This window comes from Hyla sarda, chromosome 10 (assembly GCF_029499605.1).
Source record: "Hyla sarda isolate aHylSar1 chromosome 10, aHylSar1.hap1, whole genome shotgun sequence".
Lineage (NCBI taxonomy): Eukaryota > Metazoa > Chordata > Amphibia > Anura > Hylidae > Hyla > Hyla sarda.
In genome coordinates this window covers 61,568,813-61,590,144 of record NC_079198.1, presented here as the reverse complement: position 1 = coordinate 61,590,144, position 21,332 = coordinate 61,568,813, and the positions used below count along the sequence as shown (strand labels likewise).

The window sequence follows — 21,332 nt, the reverse complement described above, 5'->3', positions numbered from 1 at the left end:
CATGGAATTAATTTCAGCCTCTACAAATTACTTTTCTGCGCCATTCATCCATTTCCCCCAACTAATTCACTGCTGTAGTGATCTTGAAAAGCCCTTGATGCACTCTTCATGAGATTGTTTGTACAAAGGTTTATTGGAACAGGACTATAATGAAGTGGACAAAATGTGCCAAGGACTCTCCAACGTAAATACCTCACAAAGAGCCTTCTCTATCTATGCTGAAGATTTTCACGTGGCCAAACCTAGAAATAAAGTGTAACTCCAGCACAGTACAGGAGTGCAGGATCAAAATCTCATATTTGATTTTCTGAATGTTAAAGTCTTGTTAGATCCATATTACATTATATGTTGACCTGAGGTTTCTGCCTTGTAGGGCTTGGACAGATGGTTGAATTTTAAACCAATAATAACCATGTTTTTTTTGTTTTTTTTATGTATCTAAAGGATATTCCTAAAGGATGACATTCTTACATTATTGACTGCTACAATAGCATTCTTAAAGGAGTATTCCAGGCTAAAACTTTTTTTTATATATCAACTGGCTCCGGAAAGTTAAACAGATTTGTAAATTACTTCTATAAAAAAATCTTAATCCTTCCAATAGTTATTAGCTTCTGAAGTTAAGTTGTTGTTTTCTGTCTAACTGCTCTCTGATGACTCACGTTCTGGGAGCTGTGCAGTTCCTATGGGGATATTCTCCCATCATGCACAGCTCCCGGGACATGACATCATCATTGAGCAGTTAGACAGAAAACTTCAGAAGCTAATAACTATTGGAAGGATTAAGATTTTTTAATAGAAGTAATTTACAAATCTGTTAACTTTCCGGAGCCAGTTGATGTATATAAAAAAAGGTTTTGCCTGGAATACCCCTTTAACACTTAACAGATCAGAGTGACATACCCATAATGAAGGTGTTAAAGGGGTATACCAGGATTTTTTTTTATTTGACTATGCTACAGGGGCTGGAAAGTTAGTGTAGTTCATAATATAGTGTCTGTATCTTGTGTGTGATAGTTTTCCCACAATTCCTATGTGATTTTCACCCCAATATTTATTTTTAACAGCATACAAAATTACTGTTGTCTCGGATTTTTCCCAGGTTGCAATGTGGCCAAAACCTGACTCACTAGTCAGCTGATGACAGGGATCCTGTCTGCTTCAACAGGTGGAGCGATCGCTTGGTGGGAGAGAGATCAATCTGCAACTAATGCAAGAGCTATAGTCACCATGATTGAAAACCACAGGTCTTTTGAATGGATGCAGCTCATTTATGTTTCAATGGGTGGGGTGGCTTATGTGTGGGAGGGAGGAAAATGGAATTGTGGAATTTGTAGTCAAAAAAAGAAAAGTCAAACAGGAAATACCAGTTCACAAAAAGCTAGCCACAGTATTATACAACATAGCCATTTAGCCCCAAGACAAGTGCAGATCCTTCCTAAGCATGTCCATTACTGCCTTGCCTTCAAGGTACGTGCTAAAATTACCTTATGGTGGATAACCCCTTTAAGGGTGTAAGCAGTATATATATATATATATATATATATATATATATATATATATATATATAATATATATATATATATATATATATACTGTATTTATCGGGGTATACCAAGCACCGGCCTGTAACACGCACCCTCATTTTTCCAAGGATATTTGTGTAAAAAAAGTTTTTTACCCAAATATCCTTGGTAAAATGAGGGTGCGTGTGTGTGCATGTGTATACCCTGATAGACTGTTTCTGACCCCGCAGAAGCACAGCTTTTGCGGGGTCAGAAACCGCCGTCGCTACCCGCTTCTCTCCCCTTGCCTTGCCTGGGGTATAGAGTCCTGCTGCCGCCGCTTCTTTCCCCCTGGCTATCCAGAGACTGCCGCCGCCGCTGCCCCATTACCTCCCCCATCCCCGATTTTATAATTACCTGTTCCCGGGGTCCACGCTGCTTCTGGCTCCAGAGGCGTCCTTAGCTGTCACTGAGTGCCGGGCCACTGACGGTGACGTCGCATTGAAGATGTCACTCGTCATTGCGCAGCGCATAGCAACAACGCAGGACACCGCCGGAGCCAGAAGCAGTGTGGACCCCGGGAACAGGTAACGTAATTATAAAACCGGGGATGGGGGAGGCAATGGGGCAGTGGCGGTGGTGGTCTCTGGACCCCAGGATAGGCAGGGGCAGAGAAGTGGGCAGTGACGGCAGGTCTCTGCACCTGCAAAAGCCGCTGCAATTCATTGATTTAAAGCGCCCGCTTTAAATTAGTGAACTGCAGCGGCTTATCGGCGTATAACACACAGATAGACTATAGGCTAAAAATTTTTACCTAAAAAATGTGTGTTATACGCCGATAAATACGGTATACATGACCACTGGGACCCCCAGGATCACCTTTAAAGGGCGCCGCTACTTACCTTTCCTCAGCATGTTTGGCCCCCACCTTCGGAATGGGGAATTGGGCTGTCACTTGTGCTCATCTCGGAAGCTTGCCTAGGACAGGTAAGTAGCTGGGTTCCATGCACAAGATCACAGGAAATCCCAGCGATCGCCCCCCCCCCCCCCCCCCATTGATCAGACACTTATCCACTTATGTGGATAGGGGATACGTTTTAGTTTCCTGGAGTACTCCTTTAAGGCCTGTTCACACAGCTGATTTTTTATACTTATTTTGTAATCTGAGTGACATCCACATCCAGTTGTTCTTAAAGGAACATGTCACTTATTGATACAGTTTCCTCGTGCATTCGATGTAACACCAGGTGTGGTAGCTTCGCCGTGGATGAGCCTGATTTACCGTAATCAATGTAGTCCACATCCGAAACCATGGCCAAAATGGTGAAATAAAAAGTAATAATCCACGACAGAAAGAATTTATTCTTTAGATTTCTGCCACTGATTTTGTGGGAACATGTCCTTATAGTATTACTTTGCCCTGTAAACTATAAATATGTAAAATATTTGCTTACTATGCTTCTAATATCAATGTTGAAATTGTGTGTATATTCATATCTTTCCTTACTATTATTATTTATGTATTTACTTATATAGCGCGGTTGGTTCCAGAGCACTTTATACTTTACTAGTCCTTGTTGTTCTTTTTCCTACCACTCTGATACCTGCAAGCATTTACATGTAAATAACTAAGCTGGACTCCTACTTTCTTTTAAAATAATGATGCTCATTCCTTTAGGAATTGATTCTTTGTTCAAGAAGATAAATTGCGACCGCTCTGTCCTGGACGAAATGTTGGGCTCTTCATCAAGCATTCGGGAGGCAAACATAATGCAGTATCTTGGACTCATTGAGCAGAAAACGAACGAGCTTCTAGCAGCTCAGTCCTTCCTCGACTCCAAGGTAGATGGAATAACTTCATCACCACATGTAGGATCAGCACTAAGTACAGGACATGGTTAGAATGGATAATCCACTATCAAGGACGAAGCATGTTTTATAAAATGTGCTAAGTCTAATGCATCCCCTTTTGTATACACTAACAGCAGGAGTGTGGTCATCATACAAGGATGCAATCTCAGTTCAATTCAAAAAGCAATAATATGAAGTGGCTTTACTTTCTTCCATTCTTTGCCAAGGGTAAAATAAACTGTTTTCAATGCGTTCCATCTGCTTGGAATGAACTAATTTGGTTACTTTAATACGAGTCTCAATAATACACTTGCAAAGATTGGTAAAGTCTAGTTTACAACATGGGCTCTATAAATATGAGCTAACAAAGCCTCCAACCTCTTTTATTACTGCCGTGCTGAGGAAGTCAATAGAAGCAACACCTGATCACCACTAGTAATCGAGCACATTCTTATTCATGAAGGATTGTTGTCAGATTCACAATTGTCTTAGCCAAAGTATAATTGGGTTGCAATGAACTTAATGATTGAATACACACATACCATGAAGATACAATACAAAACAAGAATAGGGTCCAATTTGCTGCTTTTTATTAAATTTGTAAAATATTGTGATAAATACATTATATTGTATAATTGTATTTTGTCCAATAATAGACTTTCCCTTTAGTGATTTCAGGTATCAAGCACTAATCATTGGTGATCTTTAAAATACTTATATATACCGTATTTTTCGCCGTATAAGACGCACTTTTTCTTCCCCAAAACTGGGGGGGAAAAGTTGGTGCGTCTTATACGGCGAATACACCCCTATCGCGGCGGTCCCTGTGGCCATCAACGGCTGGGACCCGCGGCTAATACAGGACATCACTGATCGCAGTGATGCCCTGTATTAACCCTTCAGACGCGGCGATCAAAGCTGACCGCCGCGTCTGAAGGGAAAGTGACACTAACCCGGCTGTTCAGTCGGGCTGTTCGGGACCGCCGCGATTTCACCGCTGCGGTCCCAAACAGCCCGACTGAATAGCCGGGTTAGTGCTTACAGGACACCGGGAGGGACCTTACCTGCCTCCTCGGTGTCTTCTCTGTTCAGGGATCCCCTGTATGGCCAGCGCTCTCCTTCCTCGTCATCACGTCGTCGCGTTCGTGCGTCAGCGTGCGTAACAACGTGATGGCGGCGACGGAGAGCGAGGATACCCGGCCGGCAGCAGAAACGTTCCAGAGTGACGGGGACACGGCGACAGCGATGGAGCGACATCCAGGGCAGCGGTGACGGGTCCGGAGCGGCGGGGACATGTGAGTATTACCTCCTATGCAGTGGTCTTCAGTCTGCGGACATCCAGATGTTGCAAAACTACAACTCCCAGCATACCCGGACAGCCAACGGCTGTCCGGGCATGCTGGGAGTTGTAGTTTTGCAACATCTGGAGGTCCGCAGGTTGAAGACCACTATTGGGTTCAAAATCTTTATTTTTTATTTATTTTGCACCTATAAATTGGGTGCGTCTTATACGCCGGTGCGTCCTATAGGGCGAAAAATACGGTAAATACTTATAGATATAATTACATATAGGTCATTAAAGTAGTTTAATGAGGGGTGGGAATGTTTATTATGTGTGCTGTGTTCCGTGCAGGATTTGTAGGGGGCATGTATATTTAATAAGGGGGGAAGCTACATTCATAGGAGACCCTGCTGTCTCAATGTGGTCACACCCCTTCAATAAATATGTATTACCCCTCCCCCGCATCACCCCGCTACAGTCAAAGCATGGAACTCAGCCCAGCCTCTGTGATGGACTGCCTTAAAGGGGTACTCCGGTGGAATATATATATATATATATATATATATATATATATATATATCAACTGGTGCCAGAAAGTTAAACAGATTTGTAAATGACTTCTATTTAAAAATTGTAATCCTTCCAGTACTTATCTGCTGCTGTATGCTCCACAGGAAGTTCTTTTCTTTTTAAATTTATTTTCTATCTGACCACAGTGCTCTATGCTGACACCTCTGTCTGTGTCAGGAACTGTCCAGAGCAGGAAATCTATGTGGATTTGCTCCTGCCCTGGACAATTCCTGACATGGATAGAGGTGTCAGCAGAGAGCACTGTGGTCAGACAGAAAATACATTTAAAAGGAAGAACTTCCGGTGGAGCATACAGCAGCTGATAAGTACTGGAAGGATTAAGATTTTGAAATAGAAGTCATTTACAAATCTGTTTAACTTTCTGGCACAAGTTGATTTTTAAAATATTATTTTCCACCTTAGTACCTCTTTAATGGTCAGATGTGATCAGCCCCCCTGAGCTATGTACAGGTTACTGGCATTGAAGTGTTTGGTGACCATAGGTTCTCCTTAAGATAAGCTTTAATTCTTAATCTTTGGGGGTCAGTATCAGTGCTCATGTGGCTCTTCCATCTAAGTTGCTAAACCTTGCACTGTAGCTCAGTTCTAATTAAGTTTATGCTGCTCGGCAAGGGTCTCAGAAGTTGGACCCCCAGTGATCAAATATTGTGGGATCCCTACATCCATTTAAAATATTTTGGTATAATATGTTTACCTATCAATCTTTATTTTTCTGTGATTGCTGTTTCAGAACTATGACAAACCATATGACCCACAACAAACAGCTCGAGTCCTCCTGGGACAGTTGGTTGACCTGCACCCACCAGTCTTGGAGATTCAACCACCTGGCACAGGGTGAGTTTTCTGCATAACCCTATCCTAAAGAGTTTTCGAAATAAAAAGATGACTCTCTGAAGCTAAATCTATTTTTTTTTCTTAGCAATATTTATTCTACTAATATGTTTTATTAAAGGCATTGCTTCCACTAGTGGGTGCTTTTTAACGCTTCATAGGAAGAGTATGGAAAAAACTATCCTTCAAATAGAACAAATCTCTCTAATGTCACATATAGGCAATCAATGTGACTTCAGAATATTGAAACCCCATTAAAGGGGGTGTCTCAGGGCAGATCTTTTTATATTAAGCTGGAGACTCAGTAAACATAAAAAACAACACCTAACCCGATCCCCCGCAGCAGCTGTCCAAATGGCTCCCCATCCCTGCTCATCACCTTTGCTTTCTGCTTTCTGAAAAAAAGTCCAATTACTGACTTATACCAGACACCACTGCAGCCAGTGATCAGCTAAGGAGGCAGTTTCTGCAGGGGGTGACATGTCACGGAAACCAGAAAGCAGCAGTGATGAGTGGGAACCGATAGCCAACTGCTGGGCTCCAGGGTAGGTGAGCATAATATTTTTAATATGAATGCACCTCGATCCAAAATAGTATTCCTTATACACAGGATAGGGGATTAGCATCTGATGGCGGGGGTCAAACCACTGGGATCCCTCACGATCTACAGAATGGGGTCCTGGCTCTCTTAGCTGTATGAAGCCATAGACAGCAAACACTCTATTCACTGTCTATAGGAACGCCAGACATCTCCGGCACTCCCATAAACAGTGCATGAAGGGGTAGACTGAGCTTACCATCTACTGCTTCATTCAGCTGATGGTTGGTGCTGAGAGAGTTGGTGTTGCTGCTATTCACAGTTGTCCATTTGAAAAATGGATGGATAGATGGAAGGATGGATAGATGGACAGACAAAATGATAGACAGCCAAATAGATGGGTGGACAGACAGATAGATATATGGATAGCACCGTGTGAGCAGAATGGAAAAAAGTGCAGTAGCGTGTGAAAGACTTCATTATCATGTAGCACGTGAGGAGCTGGCAGTTGTGATTTATGAAGTCGAAAAGTTATTGCTGTGTAGACACAACATAATTATAGTTTATGTTTAAGCTTAGCACATTTTGGATCGTAGCCGTCTATGAAATTAATTACATTAATTTTGTACATCGCTGCCTCTTTATAATGCAAGTAAAATATATTGAGAGTAATTTGCACATGGCTATCACAAATTAAGTATTTCAAATGTTTTATGATATTTTATATTTATGGATTGGTGAAGCTGACTCATTGCATTCTCATGCAAAATCTGGGAAATGGCTTATGTATAGAATATAATCGTTACACATGTGTTATTTATTCCATCTTGTTAATGTTTAAGGCTGTGTTCACACGCTTCGACACTGCACTGCAGCTAATTACTGCAAAATTATGATAAAAATGTACAGTTTGTACCAGGATTGTGGTCTTTCACGGCAAAACTGCATGCAGTAATTAGCTTCGGCAACCGCATTGTGTGAACACAGCCTAACAGGAGCCTGTCTGAAGTTGCATAATGCCAGTGCTATATGAAACACCTTAAAGGGGTTATCCAGGAAAAAAAATGTTTTTTTATATATCAACTGGCTCCAGAAAGTTAAACAGATTTGTAAATTACTTCTATTAAAAAATCTTAATCCTTTCAGTACTTATGAGCTTCTGAAGTTAAGGTTGTTCTTTTCTAAGTGCTCTCTGATGACACGTGTCTCGGGAACCGCCCAGTTTAGAAGCAAATCCCCATAGCAAACCTATTCTAAACTGGACGGTTCCCGAGATAGGTGTCATCAGACAGCACTTAGACAGAAAAGAACAACCTTAACTTCAGAAGCTCATAAGTACTGAAAGGATTAAGATTTTTTATTAGAAGTAATTTACAAATCTGTTTAACTTTCTGGAGCCAGTTGATATATATATATATAAAAAAAAGTTTTTTCCTGGATAACCCCTTTAACGGTTCTATTTCAAGAATAAGTCTCAATTGGTTTTAAAGGGGTACTGCGCACCTACATAATAGATAAGATGTCTGATCGCGGGGTGTCCGGCTGCTGGGACCCCTTTGGATAGTTGATAAAATATGTAGGGGAAAGAATACCCCTTTAAGGTCCTTAAAGGGGTAGTCCAGTGGTGAAAAACCTATCCCCTATCCTAAGGATAGGGAATAAGTTTGAGATCGTGGGGGGTCCGACCGCTGGGGCCCCCTGCGATCTCTCTGTATGGGGGCCAGGCTCTCCGGCCAGATAGCGGGTGTCGACCTCCGCACGAAGCGGCGGCCGACACGCCCCCTCAATACTTCTCTATGGCAGAGCCGGAGATTGCCGAAGGCAGCGCTTCGGCTCTGCCATAGAGTTATATTGAGGGGGCGTGTTGGCCGCCGCTTCGTGCGGAGGTCGACACGCCCCCTTCCCGTGGGCTGTCGGGGCTCCGTACAGGAGATCGCAGGGGGCCCCAGCGGTCGGACCCCCCGTGATCTCAAACTTATCCCCTATCCTTAGGATAGGGGATAAGTTGTTCACCACTGGGTTCACCACTGGACTACTCCTTTAATACCCAGAAATGAAATAAAAAATATTTTAAATACCCCTATTACTTCTGAATGTCGTTGATATCATACATTACACTGGACATGCATTTATCTCCATTGCTACCTCTTATTGGTTCTGGTGCTAATTTTTTTTTTCTATATTGTCACTCCTAAGGTGTTGCAGAACCTTGCCCCCCTTCAGCTCATTTCTCATTTAGGTGGAAGACTTTCATGCTGTATTGAATAATAGGGCTGTTGTGTAAGTGTGTGTGGAATAAAGCTCCCATGGGCACATATCTCTCTAACACAATGTGTGTACTTTACAGCAGCTGCATATCTTGCTGCTAAAAATGAAGGTTGGGCATCACGCCAACTATGGTGAGCTACCAGGCACACCAGATTCAATTCATTGAAATCACAAAAGGACATTTTTCAAAGCGTTGGAAATGTCCCGGCATAAATGCGATGATTGCCTCTTGTTATAGAAGACAAGAAAAATGTAGAGAACAGAAAGATGCCCGCGAACAGCTAGAGTCCATCAGCCATTGTGAGACACTGCACCATGGACAGATTTTGGAATTGTCATAGAGATCATAGGGACATCATTGTATGGACTAACAAGACTATTGGATTTCTCCGTTTTCTCTACTTTTTTCACTAATTGCTTGCCTGGAGCTATTCTTATCACTGAACAGGATGCTAAAATTTCCAATAGATATATATATATATATATATATATATATATATATATATATATATATATATATATATATACGTATACGGCTGTCACTAACATTTCTTTTTTTTCTGTTTTATAAAGAGATGAGTATGACAGCGATAGTGACTCCCCAACAGCAGATGAAGAGGAGAGGCCCCTGACTCAGGCAGAACTGCGGGAAAGAATAATGAAAGGGGTAAGATACATGATACTCGCCATTACATGCAGCAAATGACTGTCATATACAGTGATCCCTCAAGTTACAGTATTAATTGGTTCTGGGTCGACCATTGTATGTTGAAACCATTGTATGTTGAGACCAGAACTCTATGGAAACCTGGTAATTGGTTCTAAAGGCACCAAAATGTCATCCCAAAAAATTAGGAAAAAGTGAGAATTAAAGAAAAATAAGCAGATAACTAATATAGATAAAGCAGGTCCTTACATATAAAAGTAAGAAAGATCTGCTGGGAGCTGTAAATCACGGTCTGTGTTTCCCAAGCAGGGAGCCTCCAGCTGTTGCAAAACTACACGGTCAGTGTTTCCCAAGCAGGGAGCCCCCAGCTGTTGCAAAACTACAACTCCCAGCATGCCTGGACAGCCAAAGGCTGTCCGGGCATGCTGGGAGTTGTAGTTTTGCAACAGCTGGGGGCTCCCTGCTTGGGAAACACTGGTCTATGCAGAGGACAGGAGCTTATTCCGGGTCCTGTACAGTAAACGAAATGTCCTAAAAAAGTAACATGGAGTCGCCCTCACCTGGTGTCCAAAGGAGCAGCTAACCCTTGCACAGGTAAAGTGTACAGAACATGTAATATCTCCCTGTACTGTAGGAGGCGCTACCAGACATCAGTCAGTGCATGCACTTCAGTAATACAGGGGTTTTACCAGTAAATTGCCCATTCTGATTGGTCAGATCTTCCGGCCATTGACACATTTCAAAGATCGGGACTGTCCGTAACGTTGTATGTTGAGTCTGGTTTCAACTTACAATGGTCCAGAAAAGACCATTGTATGTTGAAACTCTTGTATGTTGAGGCCATTGTAAGTTGAGGGATCACTGTATATTTAGATTTCTCCAATAAGTCAATTTTACAGCATTAACATATGCAGCCATTTGACAAAATTGTTCATGAAAATGAACGAAAGGTTATCACAATCCCATTCTTGCTTATACAATAACTAAGATATAATCTAATCCTGATTAAGATAAAGGCTTTCTCAGTCTGTATACTGTATATGTGAATAATTAGAGCTGTGTGGACACATGTACAGACTCCATATTATAAAGCTGCATGCACTCTTAACTGCATATTGCTTCTGTACGGCATTACTGACCTTTCCCCCCTAACCGCAAGGCTTCTAGGGCAGAATAGCTTTTGTATAGAACTGTAATAGGCTTGTGTGCATAAGGCATTACTATCACTTAGGTCTGGAGTTTTCTTGACAAGGGATCCATCAGAACAGAGCACAAGTGGTGAGGAACCAAGGATCCTTTTGTTCCTTAATATTACACTCATCTATATTACGCTCCAGCTGACAGCCATATTCTAGCCTATCAGTTGGTGGCCTTTTAACCTTTTACGCTTTTACTGATTTTTCTGGCTTGTTTTTCTGGCCACCTTGGGAACTTTGCCATATGCTTCAATATTTATCGAAATAGATGCTTCACATGGGGAATAGTGGTGCACCTACAAAAGAAATACCGTATTGTTCGCCGTATAAGATGCACTTTTTCTTCCCCAAAACTGGGGGGGAAAAGTTGGTGCGTCTTATACGGCGAATACCTGCGGCCATCAACGGCCGGGACCTGCGGCTAATACAGGACATCACCGATCGCGGTGATGCCTTGTATTAACCCTTCAATCAAAGCTGACCGCCGCGTCTGAAGCGAAAATAACACTAACCCGGCTGCCCAGTCGGGCTGTTCGGGACCGCCGTGGTGAAATCGTGGCGTCCCGAACAGCTTACAGGACACTGGGAGGGACCTTACCTGCCTCCTTGGTGTCTGCTCCATGCCGGGATCCCCTGCATTGCCGGCGCTCTCCTTCGACCTCATCACGTCGTCGTGCACACCGTCCCGTCATCCAATAGGAGTGGCGTGCGTAGCGACGTGATGACGGCAACAGAGAAGACGTCCGGAGCGTCGGGGACACCACGGGGATGCGGTGACAGCGATGGAGCGACATCCAAGGCAGCGGTGACGGGTCCGTAGCGGCGGGGACACGTGAGTATTACCTCCTATACCAGTGGTCTTCAACCTGCGGACCTCCAGCTGTTGCAAAACTACAACTCCAGCATGCCCGGACAGCCAACGGCTGTCCGGGCATGCTGGGAGTTGTAGTTTTGCAACATCTGGAGGTCCGGGCATGCTGGGAGTTGTAGTTTTGCAACATCTGGAGGTCCGCAGGTTGAAGATCACTGTTGGGTTCCGAATCTTTTTTTTTCTAGATTTTGGACCTTTAAAATAGGGTGCGTCTTATAGGGTGAAAAATACGGTACTAGGTTATGCTATGTACCTAAAATGTGACTTTCTCCCTGACAAACTATTATTTCACAAGTAGAAATGACTGATTCCTGAAAAGCCTTTGGTCAGCACTTATGGAAGAATGGGGGAGATATTCAAAAACTTGCTTAGTTTTACTAAGACTAGACAGCCTAAGATTGTGTGAGATTTTTAAAAGTGACACTGTATGAATATCTGGCACATTTTACAACTCCACCTCTGAGTTGTTTTAAATGATGACTGTTTTTATTTTTTATTTTTTGGTTGTTGACTTTTAAAAATTTGGTGCACTTGAAGCCATGTCCCCTTTTCCCAAGACCATACCCCTATAAGAAAAATTGCCTTACATGGTGCAAACAAGACAAAATTATTTAGAATAAGTGTGTTGCATTACTTTTTAAAAAAATTTGGTAAAGTCTACAGAAAAAAAAAAAGTTTTGAATATTCCCCCATAAGTTTCTTATTACAACAATTGAAGGAGTATGCCAAGATATTTTTTATAGATTTATATGGGCTCTGTAAACAAATCGGTGTGTTTCTGTCACAAACCCGCAGGACTGGTAGTGGATCCTCTAGATCAGAGAGGCGATGGCACGGGCCGTACCAGGGGAATGGAGTCTAAGGGACTACTGGTCTTCACCAGTGCCCGCCGCAAAGCGGGATGGACTTGCTGCGGCCGGTAGCCCCCAGGTCGTTCCCCCAATAGCGGCTCGACCTCTCTGGCAGCTGATATGACTAAGTACACAGGGAACAGGCAAAGGCGTAGTCGGACGTAGCAAAGGTCAGGGCAGGTGGCAAGGGTTCACAGGCGAATAGACGGTAGCAACGGGTTCGGCAATAGGCAAGGAGATACAGGCTGATGGGAACGCTTTCTCAGAGGCACAAGGCACAAAGATCCAGCAAGGGCAGGAAGGGGCAGGGAACTTTTATTAGGAAGGAGCAGGGGTCATTAGCCAGCGCACCAATCAATGGTGCGCTGGTCCTTTAAATTTACTGAAGGTGGCGCGCGCGCGCCCTAGAGAGCGGGGCCGTGCGCGCCGGGAAGCAGGGAGAGTCGGCGCAGGGAACGAGGCGCCGGGTAAGAAAGACTGGGACGCGGCGCGTGAGCGGGAACCAGCCGCCACGGCAGCTGCGTCCCCGACACAAGGGATCTCGTGCTCTCGGTCAGTGTGTCTGAGTGTGAGGCACCGGGATCCCGAGGAGAGGAGACGAGGAAGCGGGCGCTCCGGTCCGGAGGCGGGGACCGGAGAGCTTGTTGTGACAGTTTCTTTATAAAACTGCAGACACAAGGAGGTATCATATGGGCCAGCAGCAGCTTTGTGCACCGTATTATCGATCCATGAAGTACAATATGGAATATGAAAGATCCATAGTATGTCTATGTGAATAATGCCTTTACCTCATGTATAGAAACTAATGAATAAATATGGCCTTTTTGCTCAGAACACCCCATGGCCTTCATATTACATTTTTCCTTCAAGGTTTAGAAAGTTAAAGGCGTAGTCCAATTCAGAAAGTTTCTGTGCCATCATCCCTGAGCTGCCGGCATATAAAACAACAAACCGGACTCACCTACCGCCTCTCCCTTGGTGCCTTGGTATCGCCGCTCCAGTCCTGCAATTCTGTCTTCCTGCTGGTTGCCAGTGGTCAACATGTCACACTGTGACTCAGCTGATCGCCGGCTGCAGCGAAGTCCTGCCTGGGCCAGCGATAGGCTGGTCGGCAGTGTGATGCACTGGTCTTCTTCCTGGTGCTGGGGCTCAATGCAGTTCACTGCCACTCGGCCTATCACCGGCCAAGGCGAGACATCGCTGCGGCCGGCGCTTAGCTGAGCCGCAGTGTGACACGTTGACTACCGGCAACCAGAAAGAAGACAGCAGCGGAGGACAGTTTATCCTGCAAGTGAGTTTAGTAAGGGTCAGGAAAATGTTGTTATAATAGTTCTTTTACAGTCTTAAAGTACAGTGCATTAAAAAACAAGTGGCTTAAAAGTCCCTATACACATTAGTTAAAAGTCCTCTAAACCTGTCAACTTCATTGGGACCAGACAACTGTCTAAAGCCCCGAAAAAGCACAAACACACGTGCGCACTACCAATTATTCACCTATATAAGGGACACATAATACCGCCACACAAGGACCATTATACCACAAAGCGACTAGTGACTGGATAATTCCACTATACTGTTATTACAGTGACCATATAGAGCAGTGTTTCCCAACCGGAGTGCCTCCAGGTGTTGCAAAACTACAACATGCCAGGCATGATGGTAGTTGTAGTTTTGCAATATCTGGAGGCACCCTTGCTGGGAGACTGTCCGGAGCAGGATAGGTTTGCTATGGGGATTTTCTCCTACTTTGGACAGTTCCTAAAATACTAAAATAGACAGAGGTGGTCAGACAGAAAGGAAATTGAAAAAGAAAATAACTTTTTTTGTAGTATACAGCAGCTGATAAGTACTGGAAGGGTTAACCTTTTTTAATAGAAGTATTTACAAATCTGTTTAACTTTCTGACACCAGTTGATTTAAAAGAAAATGTTTTCCAGTGGAGTACCCCTTTAACGGACTCACAATTTCATCTTTTCTGATCAGCAGCATCCTCTCTTCTTTTCTACTCCATCCAGCTCAGACCGTCATGATGTCTTCTTCCAGCCAAAACTTTATTTCTTCAGCATCTGTGGGAAAAACATGTTAGACTCTGCATTTTTTCCATTGCCGATCCGCCTATGCCATTTCAATTCCCAATCCCCCCCTCTTCTGTACCATTTCAATTCCCCCACTCTGATCCCTTCTGTGCCATTTCAATCCCCCCCCCCCTTCTGATAGGGGGTGGGGATGAAGTGGCACAGGGGATCAGAGGGGAAAGGGGAATTGAAATGGCAGAGGGGGGATTTGGGAATTGAGGTGGCCCCTCTGATCCCCATGTGCCATTTTAATTACCCCCTCCTCCCCCCTGTGCCATTTCATTAACCACCCCCTCCTCCCCCTTGTGCAATTTCATGAACCCCCCTCGTCTCCCTGTGCCATTTCGTAAACCCCCTACCCCTCTCCTTTCCCCTGTGCCATTTCATTAAACCCCCCCACCTCCCCTCATGCAATTTCATAAACCCCCTATCCCTCTCGTCCCCCGGTGCCATTTCATTAAACTCAACCAACCCCCTTCTCCCCCCTGTGCCATTTCATTAAACCCCCCACCACCTCCTCCCCCCCTGTGCCATTTCATTAAACCCCCCCACCTCCCCCTGTGCCATTTCATTAAACCCCCGTGCAATTTCATTAAACCCCCCACCTCCCCTCCTTTGCCATTTCATTAAACCCCCCAACTCCCATCCTGTGCCATTTCATTAAACCCCCCCCACCTCCTCCCCTGTGCCATTTCATTAAACCCCCCATATCCCCCCCTGTGCCATTTCATAAACCCCCCTCCTCCCCCTTGTGCTATTTCATTAAAGCCCCCACCTCCCCCCGTGCCATTTCATTAAACCCCTTACCTCTCCTCCTGTGCCATTTCATTAAACCCCCCTCCTCCCCCTGTGCCATTTCATTAAGGCCCCGTCCCCACCTTTGCCATTTCATTAAAACCTCCACCTCCCCCCTGTGTCATTTCATTAAACCCCCTTCTCCCCCCATGCCATGTCATTAAACCCCCCACCTCCCCCCCTGTGCCATTTCATTAAACTCCCCCTCCTCCCCCCCGTGCCATTTCATTAATCCCCCCCACCTCCCCCCATGCCATTTCATTACCCCCCCCCTCCCCCCATGTGCCATTTCATTAAAGCCCCCTCCTCCCCCCTCTGACATTTTATTAACCCCCCTCCGCTGCTGTCGCACCTGCTCAGATTGCAGATTTTCAGGGCAGAGGCAGGCAGCTTGTCTTCTTTGCATCAGCGGGGTGCGCACTCTGTGATGACGAGTGACGCCCCCCTGTGCAACGTCAGGGGCGTCACTCGTCATCCAGAGCCGGCCTGCCGCAGGCTCTTGTTGTTCGGAAGCCGCTGTGGCCAATCAAAACAGTGAACGCGGGACTAGGGAAAATGCAGGAGACGGTAGGTTCTTGTGCTCAGGGCCGGCTTGATGCAGGTCTGACTGTACCATGGGTCCCTTTTGGAGTCATGGGACCCATTTTTTTTGTATTATTACCACATCATGGTCCTGCCGCCCCTGAAAAGTGCCGCCTGGAACCATGGCCCCACCGGGTCCCATGGTAGGGCCGGCCCTGCCAATAAGGGTGCTTCCACAAGCGTTGGAATTTTTTCATACATATCAGTCGCAAATACACAGCCAAAAACTGAATGCAGTACATGCTGATTTTGTTTTAATTTTACTGTGGATCTCCTCCCTATACACAGAATGTGGTAAAACCAATCACAGATCCACAACATAATGTGCATTCTACAAAACTGCAGGTAATTCACAGCTGTACTGACCTATGTGGATTCAACCCAAAGGAGGAAATTGATTTTTTTTTTTTTTTTTTGCCAGGCCACAGCATGGTGGCAGCAACTACACCAAAAGTATTTTTTTTTATTTTTTTTACTCACTGAAGCGCTGCCTCTCTCAAAATTGCTGCCCTAGGCAGAGGTCCACAGGTGCCTAATAGTAAATACATCCCTGCCAGGAAGGGAGCCTAGGAGAAGAAATACTGTATAACTTCAGACTGTTCTGGTTTGGATTCAATATTAGTTTTGGCTGTAAAGATTCATTAAATCTGCAGAGTATCACTGGGTCATACCTGAAGCCCCAAATAACTGTCTGACTAAAGAAACATGTACCCTTGAAAAGGAGGAAGAGAGCAAATGCTTTCTGATGTGCTGCCTTATTGCAGTCCCATGTGTGGGAGCCTAAAGCACGGCAACCGCTGTCATTTCCTATAAGGAACTTCTTTGTGTGTCCTCTTTACCTTTATATCTCAATTTCTTTGGGGCATCTTCTCCTGAGTGTCCCACAGAAATGTAAAGGGATTTGGAAATAAAACAAATCAGTCTTAACACAGCTGTGACTAGCCCTGGGCTGTAAGAGATGCCTCGGGGCTGTCCTACTCCCAGTCATGCAAGATTTATTACCAGATATCAAGACAGAAGAGTGTGCCATGATGTGAGGTGCATTCTGGCCTACTGATGGGATTAGGTCAAAAGTCCCTTTACCACTTAATATACCAGTGACCTATATAAAATCACTAAACCTATAGAGACATTATACCAAAAGAGACCAAGCTGAAAACAGCAATAATATCATATGTGCTGTATATAGATATTCCGGAAAATTAAGGTGATCATGGACAGAGATTGGAAAAATCATTAGTGTGTCTATGTCTAAGAAATATAGCATATGTCAGCACTTTTTAATTCTTTGAAATTAAATTGGTAGGATCCTTACTATCCCTAAAACACAACACTTCTGTTTTTTTTTCTCTGCACAATGTCACAATAGAGCTCACATATAGGGACTGAATAGGGCTAAGTTGTTATCCTCTGCAGAGCGCTTGGTTAAGAGGGACTTTGTCCATATTCTGCAGATTTGATGCTGTCCTTATTTATTTCGATTGATTTATTCTTCTAGCAAAATTGAATGCAGCATAAAATCTGCAACATAAAATCCACAGCATATACAGTACATGTGAACATAACCTAACTCTTCTCCTTTTCAAAGAGCCCTAAACATGATTAGGGATTAGCCAAAGCAGAATTTTCTCCTAAAATGTAAAATAACCTTCTGTAGCAAGACCTGGGAATTACTAGCCCAGGCATCAGTCCTTCCCATCCTCCTGGCTGGCTAATGGTTAGTTAGCTTAAGTTTGGTCAGAAACTGAAGAGAGTGGGCCAAATACAAGTGGAGCACCACAAACACTGTGGATGTCTTGACTGTCACTACTGAGGGGTGAGCTGGGGTGCCTAAATCACAGTTTGTAGTTAAATTAATATAATTAATAGAATGAAATATTTTTAAGGAATATATATTTTATTAAATTGCCTTTTTAAAACATTCATACATCTCTTTTTATTAAGGCCATTTTTGAAGAGAGGTTGGGTGGTCCCTTTGAGACAGCGTATGTGTAGCAGTAACCTACATCATCCCTGAAATACAAAGAGACGTGTGTGGAGCTTCCTCCCTGTAATGTGTATTTTCTCTGAGGTACAGCCAACTCCCCAAAAAGTTCTTGGACTGTGACCCAGCTGGGACTGTTATGTTATGTCTGTCATCTCTGCTCCTATACTGTTATATTGTAACTGTATTAAGGAGTGGCTCAACCTGCCACAATGAAGTACTGTTTAATCCACTAGCATAGAGCAGGTGATGCAGTAGAACTATTTGATTAAAATCCATTCTCATTCTGAACTTAGGAGTCCAGTGGGTGGTCCTCCTCTTTAGTTACTGAAAGCCTTCCATGTATAAAGATATGGCTACCAATCCCCTGTAAGACTGTCCACTAGGCTCCAAAACTATATATAAGCCTGTTTTGCAGGTCCAGTATGACAGGTTTCCTTTCTACAGACTGTCTTGGTTTGTAACTACATTTTATAGGACCAGAGGGGCAGAGGGCACATGCGATTAGGTGGTCCCTTCTTTATAAGGCACAACTGCCTAAAGTTTGGATCTGGAATCATCATGGAGGTGCCTGTAGATGTTGGTGGGCAACAACAGCCGGACACACGACTGAAAATTCAATGCAGCCGACTGAAAATTCTACGTTCTATCTGTGTGATTTACAAGGACCTACATTTGGGACTAGCTGCGGCTGGATCTTGGTGGAACTATTTTGTGTTGAGGGTTGGGGCTGCTCTAGACAGCTGTGTAACTGTTCAGAAACACAAGTAAAGTTCTCAAGGCCAACCATAGTGTATTTTTCTGGCTCTTCCCATCCCCTGTTAAATAGCTGATGACTAGCCAAGTTCACACATTTAGTTGGTATGCTACACAATCACACAATAACAGTATTGAAAAAGTTGGAAAAAAACTAAATCATACCAAAGCCAAATGTTCGTGGCATGTTTTCACTTCTTTTGTATATATATCTGGCTGCAACGGTTTTTCCTCCAACTCACTGCCCATGGACAATATTACTAGTGAGTACGAAAATAACACAACCTTTAATACACAGTACTTCAAGGCTGAGCAGATGTGTTGTTTTTTGTGACTTCTGCTTAATTTATTAAGAAAGGTGAAGAAACTGATGTAATCAGAATATATCAAGGTACATCATGCAAGACTGGGCGTCTATCTCCTACGACCGCAAGAAAGGAAAAAATGACAAATCAGTGATATGACTTCATGCTAACCTTTCTCATTAGCAACCGATGGCTTCAGTCAGTAGGAGCTCAGTCTGACACATCTCACCCAGAACAATTCCTAATAGTTACATTAGATCAGCGCCTACAAATTTAAGATAAAATTAACATATTTTACATTCTGGTTCTCCATTCTCGCTATTTTACTGCTGAATTGTACATATTGACAACTAGCTGTGTAAACCCCTACACAGCCTGGGGCAGAAAGGCAACTGGCTGTGCCAACTGGTTTGGCTTTGAGCTGCATTCAGGAGCAGAGTCTGGGTACATTCTAGTTTTTCACCTTTAACCCATCAAGGACCACGGGTTTTTCAGTTTTTGCACTTTCGTTTTTTCCTCCTCACCTTTTAAAAATCATAACCTTTTAAATTTTGCACCTAAAAATCCATATAATGGCTTATTTTTTGCACCACCAATTCTACTTTGCAGTGACATCAGTCATTTTACCCAAAAATCTACGGCGAAACGGAAAAAAAAATAATTGTGTGAGGAAATGATACCCTACTTATATAGGTTTCATTTTGTTGTACTTCTGTAAAAAATCATAACTACATGCAGAAAATTTTATACGTTTAAAATTGTCATCTTCTGACCCCTATGACTTTTTTATTTTTCTGCATATGGGGCGGTATGAGTGCTCATTTTTTGCGCCGTGATCTGAAGTTTTTAGCGGGACCATTTTTGTATTGATCGGACTTTTTGATCGCTTTTTATTCATTTTTTCATGATATAAAAAGCGACCAAAAATATGTTAATTTGGACTTTGGAATTTTTTTGCGTGTACGCCATTGACCGTGCGGTTTAATAAATGATATATTTTTATAGTTCGGACATTTACGCACGCGGCGATACCACATATGTTTATATTTATTTTTATTTGCATGGTGTTTTTTTTATGGGAAAAGGGAGGGGATTTGAACTTTTATTAAGGAAAGGGTTAAATCACATTTATTAACTTTTTTTTTACACTTTTTTTGCAGTGTTATAGCTCCCATAGGGACCTATAACACTGCACACACTGATTGCCAGCACTGTTCACTGCAAAGCCATAGCTTTGATCGAGATCAACTTTAGACGCGGCGTTCAAAGTTGAGCCAGGATTGAAAAGGGACAAGAATTGAATATGCACACTGTCCCTTTAAATTACCAAGAGTTGTGCACGTCCTAGAGGACAAAGGAGAAACAGCATGAAGGGACCCACATGGCAGTGCAAAGAGTGGGAAAGAAAGGCATGGAGAGAAACCCTGCATCTTTGGTCAGTACAAGGAGTGGGGTAGACTGACAGGGACTGTTCACCGTTGTTATACCCAGTACCTGACTGTCTTAAGATCATCACACTATTAGTTTATAATAACCCTATGCCCTCTTCTCCTATACACCAAACTGAAACCTGTCAGTGGTAGGAAATGAATTACCTCACCAAAGTTTCTAATCTTCTTTCTGACAACAGAAATATCTGAAGAATGTCTACCTACCTACACAGCCCTATGCGGTAAACTATTTCACTCTTTCTAAATTTTAATTCCCTTCAAACTGTTTTCCCCCAATTGACCTTCCTGTCATCACTCATATTGAGTGAATTTGTCTGGTTGACCCTGCAGGGCAGAGACTTATGTAAACTCCATTTTAATACCAAATGCCAAGACTATTTATGTCCTCTTGGGAGTCTGAATTTATTGTTAACATCAGAAAAGAGATGGTCGCAAGAATAGCTACCAGGCAACATTAAGGGGGTTATCCAGGAATAGAAAAACAGAGCTAATTTCTTAGCTCTTTCTGTCAAAAACAGTACCACTCCTGCCCTCCTGGCTCCATGCACTTCAATGGAACAGAGTTGCAATATCACATACAACCTGAGGACAGGGTTGGTGCTATTTTTTGAAAAAACTGTCTCTGCTTCTTTTATCCAGGATATCGCTTTTAACAGAAGCCTCAATTAAGGTTCTATAGTTGCTCCACCCAACTACACTGTATGGGTACGTTAACACGAGCAGATCCCCAGCGTATTTTATGCTGCAGATCAGCCGCTGAAGGACCGCTGTATGGTGCTTTTACATGTGCCTGCTCGGAGCGGCAATACGCCGCTACAAGCAGACACACTGCGATGTGCAAGTCGACGTGCATGCACAGTATACTCGCAAATCGCAGCAGGTCTCGGCCTAGCTCATAGAGCGGTGGGAGTGGATGCGATGTGTGCAAGTACA

General features: G+C 43.5%; 1 protein-coding gene across 9 annotated transcripts in view; it reads left to right on the top strand.

The window, feature by feature from the left end:
• The window catches only part of ODAD1 (outer dynein arm docking complex subunit 1), a 134,079-nt gene that overhangs the window by 97,774 nt on the left and 14,973 nt on the right, over nt 1-21,332 (top strand). For all 9 annotated transcript variants that reach the window (XM_056542313.1, XM_056542318.1, XM_056542314.1 and 6 more), the window contains 3 exons: nt 3,184-3,347; nt 5,960-6,063; nt 9,440-9,533. In XM_056542313.1, the coding sequence (XP_056398288.1) occupies nt 3,184-3,347; nt 5,960-6,063; nt 9,440-9,533 (362 nt within the window). The remainder of the gene's footprint in view (nt 1-3,183; nt 3,348-5,959; nt 6,064-9,439; nt 9,534-21,332) is intronic.